Here is a 19,665-nt window from a genome sequence, read left to right on the forward strand (position 1 = left end):
GCTCTTGATTGCAGAGGCTGCTTTCTTAAGAGACCATCTCTTGTAGATGTCCTTGATAGAGTGAAGACTGGTGCCCGCGATGTTGCAGGCCAAGTTAACAACCCCCTGGAGTTTTACCTTGTCCTGAGCACCTCCATACCAGGCAGGGATGCAACCAGCCAGAATGTTCTCCATGGTACGTGTGTAGAGGTTTTTGAGAGACTTCAGTGACAGACCAAATCTCCTCAAACTCTTCACAAAGTATAGCCACTGGTGAGCCTTCCTCGTTATTGTGTCGACATGGAGACTCCATAACAGATCCTCAAAGATGTTGACACCAAGGAATTTGAAGCTCTTGACCTTCTCCAGTGGTGACCCCTTGATGAGGACAGGTTCATGTTCTCCTAATTTCCTCATGAAGTCCACAATCATCTCTTTGGTTTTGCTAGCATTGAGTGCAAGGTTGTTGTTGTGACACCACTCAACGTGCTGATCTCTCTCCCTCCTTTACACTTCATTGGCATCTGTGATTCTGCCAACAACTGTGGTGTCATCAGCAAATTTGATGACGTCCTCAATGGAGTGATGACTGATGCCCATGATGGCTCTAGCTGAGTTTACAACTCTCTGCAGCCTTTTCCTGTCCTGTGCATTGGCCCCTCCAAACCAGACAGTGATGCAACCAGTCAGAACGCTCTTCAAAGTACAAGCTGTAGAAATTTGCAAGAGTCTTTGGTGATATGCCAAATCTCCCCAAACTCCTATATAGCCCCTGGTGAACTTTCTTTATGATTGCATCAATATGGAGGCCCCGGGACAGATCTTCAGAGAAATTGACACCCAGGCATTTGAAGTTCTTTATCCTTGCCACTGCTGACCCCTCGATGAGAACTGGTTTGCATTCTCCTGGCTTACCCCTCCTGAAGTCTGTAAACAATTCCTTAGTTTTGCCAATGTTGAGTTCAGGGTTGTTGTGATGCCAGGGGATCTATCTCACTCTTGTACTTTCTCATTATCATCTGTGATTCTCCCAATGACTGTGGTGCTTGTAGATGACATTTGAATTGTGCCTTACCACACAGTCATGGATGTAGAGTGAGTAGAGCTCAGTAATTTGGATTCTAGGGGGATTTCATCCCCTCGAAAGGAGTATCCATGTAATAGTCGACCCCATAAATTTAACATTAGAAAATGGTCTACAAAATTCAACTTTTACACGAGTATATACTGCATATCCCGACTGAAATATTTGTTGTTTTCACTTTTAATGGTATTACTATTCAAAGGGCCAAAGGGCCCAACAACTTTGATGCAATCAAACAGAAAGACATGAACATTTTATTTTAATGAGATGGAGGGAAAGGATGCAATTTGAAAATTAAATTGCATTTTCAGTGGGTAATGACACTGCTGGAATTAAGTTAGATTTGCTGATACAGGGAATTTGTTTCCTCTAGTTATAAATGAAAGATAACATTTCATCCAGTATGTTTTCCTCTTCCTGTTCACCCTGGCTGGGCCGATGACTGATGCATTTATTTGGAACAAGTAATCTTTCTCAAAACATAAAAAAAAACCCACAGCTTGAATCACATACCATCACTGATGAGCATTTCACCATATTGTAAGCATTTTAGGATGATGTGAAAATTAAAACCTTATCTTAGGAGGCAAGGTTAGCAGAGCTGAGGCTTTTTCGCTTTGGAGCGAAGGAGGAGGAGACGGGACTTAATAGGAGTCTACAAAATTATGAGAGGTTTAGACAGGATGGACAGCCAGCGCCTTTCTCCCCGGGGCAACAGCAGCAAATACCAGTGGTCATCTGCACAGGATGAGGGGAGAAAAGTTTAGGGGAGATGTCCTCAGAGCGTAATGGGACATTTAAAAGACTTGGAGACAGGCATGTGGATGCAAGAAAAATACAGAGTTTGGGATGGTTTCGATTTTTGAGTAGGTTGGCACAACATTGTAGGCCAAAGGGCTTGTACTGTGCCGCAATGTTCTATGCAAATTGTAGATTGGAGATTTAGCAAACGTGCTGGAAATGTGCAGTTAAAATTCAAATGAGTACACGTGCACATTTTATGTCTTCCAGGGAAGAGATGCTGTAATGTTCAGGGCAGAGCGTTAATTCCTTTATCTGTTTCACCACGAGTAACAAATAGCTGTAGCAAAGTTGCACACACAGCGTGAAAGGCAGCAATGCACAGGGTCACTTTCCTACAAAGCTTTCACTTGCACCAAGTAAGTCACCTCAAGCTTCCACTGTTAGTGGATTCTGCTGGGAGGGAGTAATCAGCAAGAAGGTGCTGGCCTCACTCACCAAACAATATGTTGATTACTATTGATTACCTCGGCTCTGTCCATTGCAATATCCGGGATTCCTTGCCCAGTGGCCACCATTTCATTCTCTTTAAAAAAAAAATTATTTATAAATTTAGAACTACACAAATAAAGCACGTAATGAAAAATAATTCAAATACATGTGGCGTATAAAAAGAAAAAGATAAGAAAATCTCCCTATATACCATCATCCTCCCCCTACAAAGAAAGAAAAGAGAGTAAGAAAGGGACAAGGGACCCTCAAAAGGGTTGCCTATTACTTCAAAGTTTCTTACAGTATACTGAGACCTTAAGGAGAAAGGGAATGTCAGAGCTTCATTTAAATATTAACATCCATATTTTGTAAATAAGGGCTCCATATCTTCCAAAATATATTCCCGCTCCATTCTCTTACTGATATGACTGTCCATGGTCTCATGCACTGCCAGACTAAGACCCCACCTGCAAAGTGGAGGATAATATTCTATCTGGGCACCCTCCAACCAGAGAGCGTTAACATCAATGTCTCCATCTTCCATTAGCCACACCCCTCCCCAACTTTCCCCATGCCCATGTCTCCTTTCCTTGAGTTCTGTCCCTCTCTCTTCCCATTTCCCTTTCACACAGCCAAAAACAACCACCCTCCCGGAATCAATTCTCATCTGGCCTCTTATCAATATCCAATTAACACCTTTTGTCTCTCCCTCCCATTCTTCCCGCCCCAGCCTTTTAATTCAGGTGCCTGCCCACTTTTTCTCATACCTTGAAGAAGGGCTCAGGTCCAAAATGTCAGTAACATATCTTTACCTCCAATGGACACTGCATGACATGTTGAGTTCTTTTGACATTTCTGTGTTTTTATATTAATTGCTATTGCAAGTCAGCAGCGAGTTACAACATAGCTATGCGATTTCACCTTTACTTAAATGGTTTTAAAAAAGGTATGGCTGTTTGCTGGAGGAGGTCATTAAAATGGGATTAGATATTTTGGTAGCATTTTTAATGGCAGTGTGGGAGAATCACCACTAATGCCAGCCTAGCTGAAAGGTTTTAATTCCAAAGTCTGACGATCCAGTCAGGTTGCGAAGCATCGAAGCCATTATGGTCGGCTTCGCTGAAAGTTTTGACAAAGAAATTGAGATTGACTGAGGCTATAATTTTATGTATCAATTGGAAAGGATTTATGGCCATCAAAATATGGCAACTTTAAACAGTTTTATACAAGGTGGCAAAAAAAATCAGAAGAATTTGGCAGCACTTTTTATAGATTCAGTGAAAGCTTTTAACTTGTGCACCGCAAACTAATAATAATGTTATATGCATATTGGAAAACATTTGTGATGTACATTTATTGGAATATATTTGGAACAATGGGGGGTGGGCACATTTGCGCACAAGGTTTCGAAGATCATCATGTGATTTTAAAGCAGATTTTGAGATAAATGTGAAGGACCAAATTTTATATGACAGCAAAGAAGATTTTTGTATAAAATGATGTTGGTAGATGAAAAATCAATAATACCAAGCTGGATTTTAATGCCGTTGGATCTGTGTGAGTGATTAGTATGGTGCAGAATGGAATTGCTAAAGACAAGTCTTAAATCTACACACTTAGAAATTAGACTTTAAAATGATTGTTACAATTTCCTGGTTTTACTATTCATTTGCTTTATATGATGTTTCACAGAAATACCTCACTAGAACTTGACAGAAGTATCAGGAACATTATTCATCTGCATTAACAATAGAATTTTGTATTTGAGAGCCGGAGGATTTGGCTTTCAAGTGGAGGTTCAAGTTCCAATTGCATTAGAAACTAATGAGCTTCACAGCAGTCATTAACAGTATAGCCCCTTGCTCTTCATCAGCCATTCTCAATGGGGGTGCTGGGGGCCATAGCACCTTTAAGTAAAAGCCTTGTTTTCTTTTCACCTCAAGTAACTTAAACATTTTTTGTTCCAAAACTTGACTGGTCCCATGGATAAGATTTGACAAACATGGGAATCGGAACTTCAACTAACAGTATCTCCTGAAACATGGAGAATGACACTAGTTAATACTTCTTCATTTTGTGCACATCACTCTCTAGTACAGTTTAAAATAGTTATTAGAGCTTATCTGTCTCAACTAGCTCGCACCTTTCCTAAATCGAGCTTTATTTGTGATAGATGTAATACTAATGTGGCTTCATTGACTTATATGTTTTGATCATGTCTCGTGTTAAAAAAATTAGAAAGATTAAAAAAAAACTCTATCAATTACAAAATGAACCCCTTAGCTGCTCTTTTTTGAATTACAAATGTAGGTTGTTTACTTACTTCTGCATAACGAGTTACAGCTTTTTCTACACTATTAGCTAGAAGAGCCATTTTACTTAAATGGAAAGACTCAGATTCTCCTACATTATTTCAAAGGTTTTTCATGTTGTCTTTCTTAAATCTAGAAAAAAAAATAAGTTGAACTTTAGCTACAACTACCAAATTTGAAGAAACATGGAAACCATTTATTGATTTCTTTCATGGGATATAACTGGTGTTAACTTTTCCTTTCCAAACGTAATATAATTCTTGCTATTTTAATCTAATCGACAGATCCTCAGGATAGGCTGCTTAGTTAATTTTTGCTTTTTAAAAAAAAATGTTTTAGTAGATTAGTTGGGATTTTAAAAATATATAATTATTTCTTTATCTCTTTTCTTTGTTAGAAGAATTATTTCTAATATGTCACATTTTCACTCTTTGGAATTTATATATATTTATACTATGTAGATTTGGACATAGCATTTTAATCATGTTATTTCTATTCTTTATGTGGTGTATATTATGAAATGTTAATAAAAAGATTGTAAAAGAAAATGTAACATTCAAATGGAAGGGGGCCCATAAAATCCTATAGTGGGCCATAGCTGACAAAAGGTTGAGAATGGCTGGTTTCCATTATATCATTACCAAGCATGATTATCCGAAATGTTTTAATAGAAATGTGCATGATGTAGAGAAATTTGAGCCGGCTGTAACAAAAATAATTGCCTTACAAAAGTTAATAATTGGCACTTTACAGTTTTTACCTTTTCAATGTATTAGGATTTCATGTTTTCAAAGTCATCCTATTTCAAATGATTATATTGGTGGTTTTGACCCTTTTAAGCAGTTGAAACTTGTTAAAACAGTGTTTTTGCAAATATCTAATGAATTAACAGACTGGGAAAACATGCAGATGCTGTTGATTGGCTAAAATGACTCTAGCCCAGGAGTCATTTTATCCGGCCCACAACCAGATGCAAAAATCTTTCCCTGTGCCACTGCCTATCAGTGCTCTCGTGCACTGCAGCCAAGTAAAGGGGTTCCTACTATTTGGCAGGGGGACGAGCAGCAGAATTAATGGGCAGGGGGCCACCATAGCTTTGGTGGAGGGCAATGTGAGCTGTCCGAGCCTGGCTCTGGCGGTGCTGGAGAAAAATTGACTCGGAGAACCACGGCGAGCCTGATGCGTGCACCTTGACAGAAATTTTACACTTCATTCAGCACAAATGGGCGCAGTTTGAGACGGAGAAAGCGGGATGGGAAGCGGAAAACGACAAGCTGCAAGTAAGTGGAAGGGGTGGGGGGGGGGGAAGGAACATTGAAAAGAAATTGCCCTGGTACACCCTGGCTTAATCCTTACCTCACAGGGGATTGATTGCTGAGGTATAAGTAAGTTTAAAAACATTTTATGCAGAAGAAAGTTATTCTTACATTCTATTATTGTAGAGGGTCGGTGGTGTGCTGCCATCCTGAATTTAAAGATGGTGTCCCCTGGTTGTCATCAGCCAAGAGACCCCAGGCAAGAAATAATTGAAATTACTATTTTTTAAATTATTGGCAGGATCAGTGCGGCCTGCCATTCAACCACTGGCATACCATCCTGCCCATGGATGGTAAAAGATTGCTCGCCCCCTGTTCTAGCCCACGTCCTTTCAAAAATTCTAAGTCAGAGAACCAGAATAAAGGGGGGGGGGGGGACCTGAAGGCTTCCTAATTACATCGGAGATTTGGATCTGCGCCCAGGTTGCCAATGGTTCGGACTGAAGTCTGTGTGGCTGCAGAGGCTGTGGGAGCACTGGAGGCGAATCCACAGACACTCTGGCGGTGGTGGGGGGAAATTTGCTTCCCTTTCTCTGACTGTAGGGGGCGCCGGGGCAATTTCTGCTGATGGCAAGTTGTTGACTGTCAAACAGCAGACTAAAGTCAATTTTTGTGTAGTATTACACCTGTTTTATTAAAAGACAATAATCCTTGAGGTTCCAGTAAGTAGGTCTCTCAATACGAATGGAAACTATTCAATGAACGCAGGTTGGTTGGCATTTGATGGAAAGACTTGGAATTTGCTTTAAACATACAGCCTGGTAACTAGCCTCTCTGGATCACAAGTCAGTGCTGTCCAAATACACCAATTAACCTACAGCCCCTGTGTATTTTTGTAGGGCGGGAAGAAACCCACACAGACACAGGGTGAACATACAAACTCCTTGATCTGGATACCCTTCAACCAGGTGGCATTAACGTCAACTTCTCCAGATTCCGGTAGCTTACCACTCCCCCCTCCCCCCATCTCTTCCTTTCCATCTCCCTCTGTCCTCCAGCTTTGCATCTACAGAGCCACCCCCTCCCCCAATCAATTCTCTCCTGCCCTCCTAGCCACATCCACCTATGGCCTCTTGACTGTTGATCTGTGCTCCTACCCCTGCCCTGTCTTTCCTCCCTCTCCAGCCTTTTAATTCAGGTGCCTGTCTGCTTTTTGCTCACACCATGAAGAAGGGGTCAGGCCTGAAGCGTCGGTTATACATCTTTACCTCCTATGGATGCTGGGGACCTGCTTAGTTTCTCCAGCCTTTTGTGTATTAACTACAATCAGAATGTCTGCGGACTTTCTTTCACTTCATTGGCTTGAAGATGATGTTGAGAAATCAGTGAAACATGCTTAACTGGAAGCAATCATTGTGGAGTGGTTCCAGGCACGACTTTTATCGTTTTGTTGCTGGTACTTGGAGAAATAGTTCACTTAAGTTACTCTCTGATCAGCTTCTTCAGTGTCAAGAAATTGAAGAGCCCTTCCTCCCAAGAATTCCCATTGTTTCCCACGGTGGGAGAGCCTAGCAAAGATGACGCCCAAGCAACGCAAAGATGACGCCCAAGCAACGCAAAGATCGTGTTACATTGTTGTTTTGTGTTAACAAGACTGAAACACACAAGTTAAATGATTGGCAAATTTCGCTCGCCCTGCTGTTTCCACATTAACCTGAAGTCGTTACCGTTCGAGTACACGTATAGCAGCAAAGCTTGGATGACCCTGCTGTCCGCACTCATTTGTGTAAGCAAAAGCTAGCACTCCAAAGGTCTTCTTTTGCTTGACAATGGTCCCACCCACCCGCCAGCTGCCAACCTATTAAGCAGGGACAGAAAGATCAGAGGTTCTTACCTCCTAAAGTACACTACATCTAAGATCCGGCCCTTAGATCAGGGGATCATCTAAGTGTTCAGGCATAATTACAGGTATGAATTAAGTCATAGAATTGTAGACGAATCAACAACGCCAAAAGACTATCTGAAGGTTGCCACTTAGGTGGGAAGGGCTGGGCAGCAGTCCAGCCTTTGCATCACGAAAATCCACCAAGGAAGATGATGATGGTGAAGAAATCTACGGCTTCACAGATGAAGAGGTAGGTGAGGTGGAGAGGCTCTGATGATGAATGCTCAACGTATGAGCATCTGACAGACGCAGAGATCATCCGTCATGTTACTATAGCACCGGTTCCCGAACCACAGGAGGACGACAATGATGAGCCTCCACCCCCACCCCCGAAAGTATCTGAAGCCTTTGAGGCCAGCTTACGTTGGCTGGAGACCCAGGATGTGGACACATAAAAATCCACCAACTCAGAAACATTTTGGATTTCGCTCGTCGCCAGCGACCTGCTGCATTCAGGCAACAAACACTCGACTGCTTTTTTAAGAAATAAAAAAGATGATTTCAAATACAACTATTGTATTGTTTTTGAAAATCCACCAACTCAGAAACATTTTGGATTTCGCTCGTCGCCAGCGACCTGCTGCATTCAGGCAACAAACACTCGACTGCTTTTTTAAGAAATAAAAAAGATGATTTCAAATACAACTATTGTATTGTTTTTGAAAATCCACCAACTCAGAAACATTTTGGATTTCGCTCGTCGCCAGCGACCTGCTGCATTCAGGCAACAAACACTCGACTGCTTTTTTAAGAAATAAAAAAGATGATTTCAAATACAACTACTGTATTGTTTTTGAAAATCCACCAACTCAGAAACATTTTGGATTTCGCTCGTCGCCAGCGACCTGCTGCATTCAGGCAACAAACACTCGACTGCTTTTTTAAGAAATAAAAAAGATGATTTCAAATACAACTATTGTATTGTTTTTGAAAATCCACCAACTCAGAAACATTTTGGATTTCGCTCGTCGCCAGCGACCTGCTGCATTCAGGCAACAAACACTTGACTGCTTTTTTAAGAAATAAAAAAGATGATTTCAAATACAAGTCTTGTACATGTGTTCTTTATTGTTTTTGAAAATGCTGTTTTTGTGATTCCCAATTTAGCACGACACTGCTTTTTTTGCGATCCGATTTTTTGGACCCGAACCATTGCATTATAATGGGGTCCCACTGTATGTGGTATGTCATTTATAATTGGACACTGAATGTAGAAACAATATACAAAGTACAATACGCCTGCTTTAAATTCCCTCTATGCAGGGAGACATACATGTCTATAAGAGATTTGGTATCTTTCAATCTACTGGCTGGATGTCGTGTGTCCACTGCCACCACTTCCAGTAATTTTCCCACTGCTGCCTTTGGGGACTCTGGTGGCACTTGGCTGCCGTGGTACACGCTGGCTGCACCCTTCACGGGCGATGCTTCGCTCTGTCTGTGAACCACTGATAGCAGTGCTAGATTTATTTCTCACTGCAAAGGAAAGGGGTGGGTGTAGGAGGGGAAGAAAAGACAGCAGTCAGTTTTGTAATCAAGACATTGGAATTTAATAGCATCACATTCTAGAAGAGATAATGTGTCCCATGCAAGTGTTCCTCCAAGGTACAAATCTGCTCAAAATAAACCAACATGCCCATTTCTCATGTGAAATGCAGTATTAACTATGCAATCAATTTACTTGATCCTCTCCAGTTCTTTTTTTCAAACCCTTAGAGACAATGCAAAAAAGGCGGGGGGGGGGGGGGGGGGGAGGGCTAGGTGGTTTAATCACTACGTCACAGGATCAACTTTGATAATAGTCTGTGAACAGTTTAATGCCTTTCAAGGGAAAGGAAAAAGGGGAAACAAAATCCAAGAATTCTGAGCCTGATCCACATCCCTTTATCACTGTGGAAGGAGCAGAAACCACCATGCTAACACTTGGTGGTTGTGGTTAGATGTTGTCTGCAGAGTTAAAAATTGCTCAGGCCGTATCTGATTGAATATTCTGGGCAAGGGGGGAGGGTAAGTAAATGATATGGCATGCCAAAAGATATTTCATCATCTTTGGAAATTATATTCAGCATGGTTAGTGCAATGCTTTTACAGCACCAGCAGATTTGAATCCGGCACTATCTGTAAGGTGTTTGTACGTTCTTCCTGAGTCTGCGTGTGTTTCCTCTAGGGGCCCCCGTTTCCTTCCGCTGTTCAAAAACATGTTCCGGGGGAGTAGGCCAATTGGGCGGCACGGGTTCATGGGCCAAAATGCTGTACGTCTAAATTTAAAATTTTTGGATAGATTCAATAATGAAGAGAAAACAAAAATGAAACTCTCATCCAGAGGTCTGAGATCCATCACAGTGTGGCATAGCAGAAACAGTCTGCCTTATTTTGTCCCCAAGTGATAAATAATAACCTAAATGAGGATTCCTGTGGATGAGGCCAGTGGGTTGACAGAAATGCAAAAGTAGTCAATAAACAATGACAAATGATCAAAATTTAAGAGAAATTCATCACTTTCCTCTTAATTTCTATATCGTATGAGGCTCAGAAGGATAACCCAGCCCAACCCCTGTCTATTTCCATCTGGAAGATGGCATCGGGGTACAATTCCCAAAAGTTGAGTCTGTTCACTGCAACTTCAAGACGAAGAGTTCAGCATCAGGGAATAGCAGGGTGAGGCTGAATACTGTCACTCTGTGGGGGCTCATGATAAACTGGACAGGAGAACACATTTTTCTCATAACTGCTATTGACTTTAGAGAAAATTCTATCCTCCATTGCAAAAAAAAATCTTATTCAAATAAATTAAAAATTGTTCTTCCAGCATACTGGATTTTAGAAAAAGAAATTTAGCAAGCTATCAATACTATGTAAAGAATATAGACTGAATTGTGTTCAAAGCCACATTCAAACTTCAAATAAGACGGGTATGTTCTAGAATTGATTCCATTTAACACTTAACAAGAGGAGTGGAGAGTGGTTCACAAACACTATCAGGTTTATGTCTAAAATAGAGTCATTTTTGCCCAATGGAATTACTTGACAAATCTATAGAAGTGACAAGCAGTGGGTGTTGTGTATTTGGATTTTCAGAAAGTCTTTGACAAGGTGCTGCACATGAGGCTACTGAACAAGAGCCCATCGTATAACAGGAAACATATGAGTGTGGGTAGACCATTGGCTGATTGGCAAGAAGCAGAGAGTCGGAATACAGAGGGCATATTTTGGTTGGTTGCCAGTTGCTGGTGGTGTTCCACAGGGGTCATGTTGGGGCTGCTTTTTCATGTTGTATATCAATGATTTAGATTATGGAATAATCGGCTTTGTGGCCAAGTTTGCAGATGATACAAAAGTATGTGGAGGAGAAGGTAGTGTTGAGGCTGCAGAAGGACGGACAGATTAGGAGAATGCGTAGAGAAGTGGCAAATGAAATACAATATTGGAAAGAGTAAGGTCACCCACTTAGGTAGAACAAATAAACGGGCTATTTTCTAAATGGGGATAAAAAGAGAAAATTCCCGGATGCAAACGGTCGGTCCCAGGAGTCCTTGTGCAGGAAAGCCTATTTCTGCTCCTATATCGCAGAATTTTGTGAACTTCAGTGACCAGGTTAGAGGAAATCTACCAAATCAGAATCATCATTTCTTTCTCCATCTTTGAATATTTTACTTCTGAAAAGAAGCCAGGTGTTTTGTTCATCATTTGAACTGGGCAAATTAAATGAATCAGTGACTGCAAACTCACTTGGGAAACGTGATCTTGTGGCTCCCACGTCTTGCTAAAGCCAAGACATTGAAACCCCCATCTCGGAGGAACACCCAGCAACTTTCAATTTTATTTTTGGAAAAGCAGCTTTAAGCAGCAAATTACAAAATAAATGTGTGAAAGCCAACTACTGGCAGCCTGATCGTGCTCCCCTGCTATCACCTACAGCATAGAGACTAGAGCATAAAGCAAGCCAGATTTGTCACATCGCCATCACCATGTTAACTCGCAGCCAAGATAGGAACACAGATTGCACAAATTCATAAATCAGCAGGTAACAAGAGCATGTATTCCAACAACAGGTACCAGCAGAATCATACAAGAACAGGAATCCACTGAGTCTGTCCCAGAGTCAGCTGAAATGACCATTCAAAAAATGGACATGGTCAGTCACTTGGGCCAGTCACATCAGTCTGCAAGCTCAAAAGTGTTTACAAAATTGTTGATATCAGGAATTGGGTGCTACATAAATTGTCCACAGATCAAGCAGAAATTCAAATATAAAGATGAAAATGATGTTTAAATTCCTGAAATCTAAATGATAATTATTAACTTTTACAGTTTATCCCACACCTATGTGGTTTGGTGGATGCCGGATAAGTGAATTTGCAGTTTGCTTGAGACTGCATGTTGCATGGATTGGTGAACTGACTACCAGGGGGTGCCAATTTTAAACTTTTGCTATTTTTTACCTATTTATTTTCTGTGATTTCTTTTTTGCCGGTTGCTTGAGGCTCCCGGTTGCTTGAATTCCAGATGACGGGGATTTCACTATAGTATGTTTTTAGAATAAGTTTTACAACTCTTTAAATTTGCAAGCACATTAAATCAACATTTCTGTAGAACTGCAACTAAATGGTACTTAAAGTGTTTATTAGGAGGAGAGATGGCAGAGGTCGACAGCATCGAGTCCACGCTGCTGAAGATCCAGCTGCGCTGGATGGGTCACGTCTCCAGAATGGAGGACCATCACCTTCCCAAGATCGTGTTATATGGCGAGCTCTCCACTGGCCACCGTGACAGAGGTGCACCAAAGAAAAGGTACAAGGACTGCCTAAAGAAATCTCTTGGTGCCTGCCACATTGACCACCGCCAGTGGGCTGATATCGCCTCAAACCGTGCATCTTGGCGCCTCACAGTTTGGCGGGCAGCAACCTCCTTTGAAGAAGACTGCAGAGCCTACCTCACTGACAAAAGGCAAAGGAGGAAAAACCCAACACCCAACCTCAACCAACCAATTTTCCCCTGCAACCGCTGCAATCGTGTCTGCCTGTCCCGCATCGGACTTGTCAGCCACAAACGAGCCTGCAGCTGACGTGGACTTTTTACCCCCTCCATAAATCTTCGTCCGCGAAGCCAAGCCAAAGAAAGAGGAGGAGAGATGGAATTTTATTACATGAAAGAACCACCAATAACCAATCAGCTCTTCTTCCCCCAATATGCCTTCTCCATATTTTACTTTAATTCAGATTCATTTTGTAGATTATACTTTTTTTAATCCTCCACAATATAACTCGACCATTTGACCCAGCCATCCATTTCAGCCATTATTACCAAGTCGTCCAAATCCACAACTTGGAAATTCACCCACATTATCTCCACATTTCCATCATTCCTGCCCTGGTAAAATACTACCGGCTCCTCTTTAATAGGTGGGAATAGCTTTGATCTCAGATCAATAATTCATTGACCGTAAAAAGATAATCTTGAAGTCAATGAACTGTTAGTCTGAGATCAAAGCTATTGGTCATCTTTCAAATACTCTTAAAAATAACTGGGGTTCAGTTGGTTTCCTTTTAAAATTGCCCAATTTATTTCTGCATTAAAAACACTTTAAGATTATGATAATCAGTGTATTAACATACACTTTGTCTTCTTTGGCTTGGCTTCGCGGACGAAGATTTATGGAGGGGTAAATGTCCACGTCAGCTGCAGGCTCGTTTGTGGCTGACAAGTCCGATGCGGGACAGGCAGACACGGTTGCAGGGGAAAATTGGTTGGTTGGGGTTGGGTGTTGGGTTTTTCCTCCTTTGTCTTTTGTCAGTGAGGTGGGCTCTGCGGTCTTCTTCAAAGGAGGTTGCTGCCCGCCAAACTGTGAGGCGCCAAGATGTACGGTTTGAGGCGATATCAGCCCACTGGCGGTGGTCAATGTGGCAGGCACCAAGAGATTTCTTTAGGCAGTCCTTGTACCTTTTCTTTGGTGCACCTCTGTCACGGTGGCCAGTGGAGAGCTCGCCATATAACACGATCTTGGGAAGGCGATGGTCCTCCATTCTGGAGACGTGACCCACCCAGCGCAGCTGGATCTTCAGCAGCGTGGACTCTATGCTGTCGTCCTCTGCCATCTCGAGTACTTCGATGTTAGGGATGAAGGCGCTCCAATGAATGTTGAGGATGGAGCGGAGACAACGCTGGTGGAAGCGTTCTAGGAGCTGTAGGTGATGCCGGTAGAGGACCCATGATTCGGAGCCGAATAGGAGTGTGGGTATGACAACGGCTCTGTATACGCTTATCTTTGTGAGGTTTTTCAGTTGGTTGTTTTTCCAGACTCTTTTGTATAGTCTTCCAAAGGCGCTATTTGCCTTGGCGAGTCTGTTGTCTATCTTGTTGTCGATCCTTGCATCTGATGAAATGGTGCAGCCGAGATAGGTAAACTGGTTGACCGTTTTGACTCTTTGTACAACTGTATTAAAGCCAAGTTTTGTTATCCATTGGTGTTTTAAACATTAGCCTCAATAGGTCTTTGTTAGAATGTCTATATTTTACTCATAACTTGTTTTCATTTTGTGATTCTGAAGGTTTGGAATCAATTACTGGTCCCAAAGGGCCCTGGGTGCTGAAGGCTTCCTGATCATGTCTGTGTTCGGGTTGCCGATGGTTTGAACTGGAGTCTTTTGTGGCTGCAGAGAATGTAGAAGTGCTGGAAACAAATTCACAGGCATTCAGTGACTCGGGGTGGGGGGGGGGGGGGGGGGGGTGGGGGGGGATGGTGCAACTCACTCTTTTGCTTCTCTTTCTCTGACTATAAGGGGCGCCAGCAATGCTAACAGCAAATCTTCGTCAACCTTATGGCAGAAGGCAATTTTGCATAATATTAAATGGTAATCTAATGTAATGTGATGTGATTACTTTGGTTCCTGCTTCATTCTTTTGCTAAGCCACACTATAACCTAACAACATTGTGGAATATTGAAAATAACAAATTTTTGCAAATGGCAACGATCAGAAATAATCATATAAAAAGCAGGAAACACACAGCAGGTTTGTCTGAAACATTGTCTGCTTCTCTCTCTAATGTTGCTGCCTGACCCGCTGAGTTTTTCCAGAATTTTTCTTGGACCTAAAAATAGGGCAGTTCTGGACAGGTGCAGCTTTAAAAGCTTTGTGAGTGTGGTTACCTCTCACGGTCCAGCACTCTGGGTGCTGGAAGTTAATTTGGGTGGCCAGAATCGGCTTCTGACGTGCTGTACACAATTTTACATTAATTTTAAAAATGAACTGCTGTTAATAATCAAGACAGTGTTTGATCATAGAACCATAGAACATAGGCACAGAAACAGGCCTCTTTGGCCCTTCTAGTCTGAGCCAAATCATTTTTTTTTCCTAGTCCCACTGAACTGCACCCAGTCCATAGCTCTCCATACCTCTCCCATCCATGTACCTGTCCAACTTCTTAAATGTCAACACTGAGCCCACATATATCACTTCAGCTGGAAGCTCGTTCCATACTCCCACCACTCTCTGTGAAGAGGTTTCCTCCTAAACTATTCCCCTTTCACCTTAAACCCATGTCCTCTGGTTTGTATCTCATCTACCCTCAGTGGAAAAAAGCCTATCTACATTTACTCAGTCTTTCCCCCTCATAATTTTAAATGCTTCTATCAAATCTCCCTTCATTCTTCTATGCTCCAGGGAATAAAGTCCTAATTTGTTTAACCTTTCCCTGTAACTCAGTTCTGGTGAGGTCTCATTTGGAGTTACGCGTGCAGTTTTGGGTCCTTTATCTTAGAAGGGATGTAACAATGTTGGAGAGAGGACAGAGAAGATTTACCAGGATGATTCCTGGAATGCAAGGCCTAATATACGAGGAACGTTTAGTGGCTCCTGATCAAACGGTGTACTGTTTCTTTAATGTGTTGGTCACATGGTCTCTGCACCTGTTTTCCAGGGCCACTTCCTCTCTCTTCATAAGAAGCAAATTTCAGTACATGCTATCCCCAGCCTGTCAGCCCAGAGTCAATCTCCAAAACTTGCAGGGCTTGGACCTTGATCTGTTCAGTCCCACTCAAATGAAAATGAACTGGGAGCATGTAATACTGAGCGAATACTGATTAAAAAAACACATGCAAGACCCCTCCCATCTCTTTTGGCTCCGGACAAAGCCGACCACACTGATCTTCAAGGGGACCAATTTTGTTCCTCACAACCCTTTTGCTCTTGATAAACCTGAAGCCCTAAGGATTTCCCTTCACCTTATCTGCCAAAGCAATCTCATGTTTTCTTTTAGCCTTCCTAATTTCTTGAGATTTTTCTTGGATTTTTAAAATATTCCTCAAGTACCTCATTTGCTCCATGTTGCCTAAACCTGTTATATACCTCTCTCTTCTGCTGAACCAGATCCCCAATATCCCTTTAAAACCAAGGTTCCCTATGCCATCTAACCTTGCCTTTGATCCTGACAGGAACACACAAACTCTGTAATCTCAAAATTTTACCTTTGAAGGTCTTTCACTTACCTCGAACATCCTTGCCTGAAAACAATTCATCCCAATCTATGCTTTTTAGATCCTTTCTCATTTCCTCAAAATTGGCCTTTCTCCAATTTAGAATCTCTATCTTTCTCCATGATTAACTTGAAACTAATGACATTATGATCACTGGACCCAAAATGTTCCCCGACACATACTTCAGTCATTTGTCCTGTCTCATTCCCAAATAGGAGATCAAGTATTGCCCTCCCTCTAGTTGGTACCTCTATATATTAATTTAGAAAAATTTCCTGCACACATTTGACAAACTTTAAGCCATCTAGCCTTAAACAATATGGAAGTCGCAGTAAATATGTGGAAAGTCAAAAACTCCAACAATCACAACCTTATATTTCCTGCAACTGTCTGCTATCTCTCTCCAGATTTGCACCTCCAATGGTCTATAAATACAACCTCATATAGTCATACCTTTCCCGTTCCTCAGCTCCACCCATATAGCTTCAGTAGATGAACCTTCCAGACTGTCCTGCCAGAGAATAGGTGTGATATTTTTTCTAACAAGAAATCCCACACCTCCCCCTTTCATGCCCCCTCCTCTTGTTCTATCCAGAAGCCCGGAACATTGAGATGCCACTCTTGCTCCTTCTGCAACCAAGCTTCACTAATGGCCACAATGTCATATTCCACATGCCAATAACCCACACTCTAAGCTTGGCTGCCTTTCCTACAATACTCCTTGCATTGAAAAAGATATTCCTGAGATCATATCCACCATGTTCATCCCATTGCCTTCTAATGGTGCGAGTAATTTTCATATAATCTTTTCTCTCTTCCTCTCCTCTATTTGCTCTGGCACTCTGGTTCCCTTCCCCCTGCAAATCTAGTTTCAACGCACCAGAGCAGCACTAGCTACCCTTCCTCCAAGAATATTAGTCCCCTTCCAGTCAGATGCCAAATGTCCCATCGAAACATGTCCCACCTTCCCTGGAAGAGAGCTCAATGATCCTGAAACCTGAAGCCCTCCCTCCTACACAAAGTCTTCAGCCACATGTTAAGCTGCATCATCCTATTTCTAACCTCACCAGCACGTGGTATGGGCAGCAATCCTGAGATCACTACCATGGAGGTCCTGTCCTTCAACCTAGCACCTAACTCCTTGAACTCTCCTTGCAGGACCTCCTCACCCTTCCTACGACATCTGGCTGCTCACTCTTCCTCCTAAAAACACCGTGAACTCAATTAAAGATATCTCGGACCCTGGCACCAGGAAGGCAACATATCATCTGGGATATTCTATCTCCTCCACAGAACCTTTTATCTGTCCCCCTAACTATGGAATCCTTTATCACTACAGCTCGGCTATTCTCTTCCCTTCCCTTCTCTTATTATTGAGGGCGGGGGTGGGGGGGGGGGGGAGGACGGCCACAGGGGTGCCCTGCCTGTTCCCTTTCCTGACTGTCACCCAACTACCCTCCTCCTGCCTCTTAGGTGTGATAGTGTCCCTCTAACCCCTGTCTATATCCCTCTATGCCTCCGAAATGATCCGGAGTTCATCCAACTCCAGCTCTAATTTTTTAACTCGGCTTGTCAGGAGCTGCAGCTGGATGCACTTCTCACAGATGAATCATCAAGGATACTGCTGGCAAGAGGAGCCTTGGCTGCCTTTGCTGCTGTCTATGACTGGAATGAACAAAATATGATATCTAAAAAATCCTGCAGCATCCTTTTTGTTCCTCAAATAGGGTGGCCCTTTCTGTCTTCAACTCCGACTATTCCTCGTCTTACCACTCTGACTCAGCCCACTCCCCTCCCCCCTGTCTTCAACTGTTGAATTCGATAGCCCAATCAACTGTGGCATCAGGTAGCCAAGAAAAAGTGTAGTCAAACGCCAAAATTCAGATGTGGCATTTAACCTTCCACTGGCCAGGATGGTACAGCCGAAATTCCTCAGAGCAAGGTCCTCAATGCAATCATCTTGGGCTACTTCATTAATAACCTCTTTCTCATCATGTCCAAATTTGGGAGTGATCACTGATGGTTGAAGACTGAGGTGGGCAAATCTACCAGCCACTATAAGGAGCTTTATCGATAGTGTCCTGGCCAGCTTCATCATAGTGTGGAACAGTTGCTGCAAAAAAATGGATCAGAGGTCAATCAACTGGACCAGAAGAGTGACATAAAGGATTACTGGGATCTCCCTCCCTCCCATCGACATGATCTACCAGGATTGTCGTCTAAAGAGAGAGCACCAAATTGTTGAGGACCCCTTCCACCCTGCACACAGCATCTGTCAGCTGCTCCTGTCAGGGTAAAGAGTATCAAAGCCAGCACCACCAGGCTGAGGATCAGTTTCTTCCAACGGGCTGTTAGAATGCTGAACGACCAAAGGAACTGCTCACACTGACCATCTAACACTCTACTATTTATTCAACAATATTTATTAATTTATATATAACAAATACTTGCCCTGCACGTGCATGGTTTGTCTGTATGGGTTGTCTGTTTGTGTGTCTATGTGTTTTGCACCGAGGACCGGGGAACACTTTTGCCAGATTTTAGTTGTGCAATCAGATGACAATAAACTTGACTTGACACTCAGTGTAAATGAGACCATTTACATCAGTATGCACCAAGATCTGATCCACAGGTTGGGGCTGTAAGATATCTGTGATCAAATCACTGTACAACCAAAAAGCTTAGCTATCCACCTGCAACCTTCAACAACTATACCACTACCAACATCCCCAGATACATGAATGACTGGAAATTTAGGCGTGTAAATGTTGGAACTACAAGAGAAAGCAGTTCCAAAGCTGGGCATGCTGCATCTCCCAACTCTCTGAATCCATCACAATCGACAAGGAACAAGTCGTGATAGTGATGTGTGCCCGAATGAGGATCCTTCCATAAAAGTGCATTCATGGCACTCATGTCTCTGCTGTCCAAAATGGCCTGCTTAATTGGCAGCTCAACCACTAGCTTTATTGAATGGACTGAAACACAAAAGCCTGTAGACGCAATTGTTGGAGAAACAGTGCTGCTTATCATAACCTTTTGTTGGTCTGGATTCCTCTCCCAGCCACCATTGTCTGAATTCTGAGATTTCCTGCTTCTAGCTCATTCAGTTTGTTCCTTGAAGAAGGTCTCAGGCCTGAAATGTCAGCAATATACCTTTACTTTTTATGGATGTTAAAAGACCGGCTGAGTTCCTCCAGCATTTTGGTGTTTTTGCTGTTTGATCAAGCAAAGAGGACCCATGATTTGGAGCCGAACAGTTTATTGTCATCTGATTGCACAACTACAATCTGTACATGCTGATCTTTGTGTGTTTCTTCAGGTGGTTGTTTTTCCAGACTCTTTTGTGTAGTCTTCCAAAGGTGCTATTTGCCTTGGCGAG

The 19,665-nt window shown here is 42.4% G+C and overlaps 1 protein-coding gene across 2 annotated transcripts in view; it reads right to left on the reverse strand.

Moving 5' to 3' along the window:
• Positions 1-8,857: 8,857 nt before the first annotated feature.
• mzt2b (mitotic spindle organizing protein 2B) overlaps positions 8,858-19,665 on the reverse strand; it is a 46,917-nt gene continuing 36,109 nt past the window's right edge. For both annotated transcript variants that reach the window (XM_069933417.1, XM_069933418.1), the window contains one exon: positions 8,858-9,285. In XM_069933417.1, the coding sequence (XP_069789518.1) occupies positions 9,113-9,285 (173 nt within the window). In that variant the 3' untranslated portion in view covers positions 8,858-9,112. The remainder of the gene's footprint in view (positions 9,286-19,665) is intronic.

This window comes from Narcine bancroftii, chromosome 4 (genome assembly GCF_036971445.1).
Source record: "Narcine bancroftii isolate sNarBan1 chromosome 4, sNarBan1.hap1, whole genome shotgun sequence".
NCBI lineage: Eukaryota > Metazoa > Chordata > Chondrichthyes > Torpediniformes > Narcinidae > Narcine > Narcine bancroftii.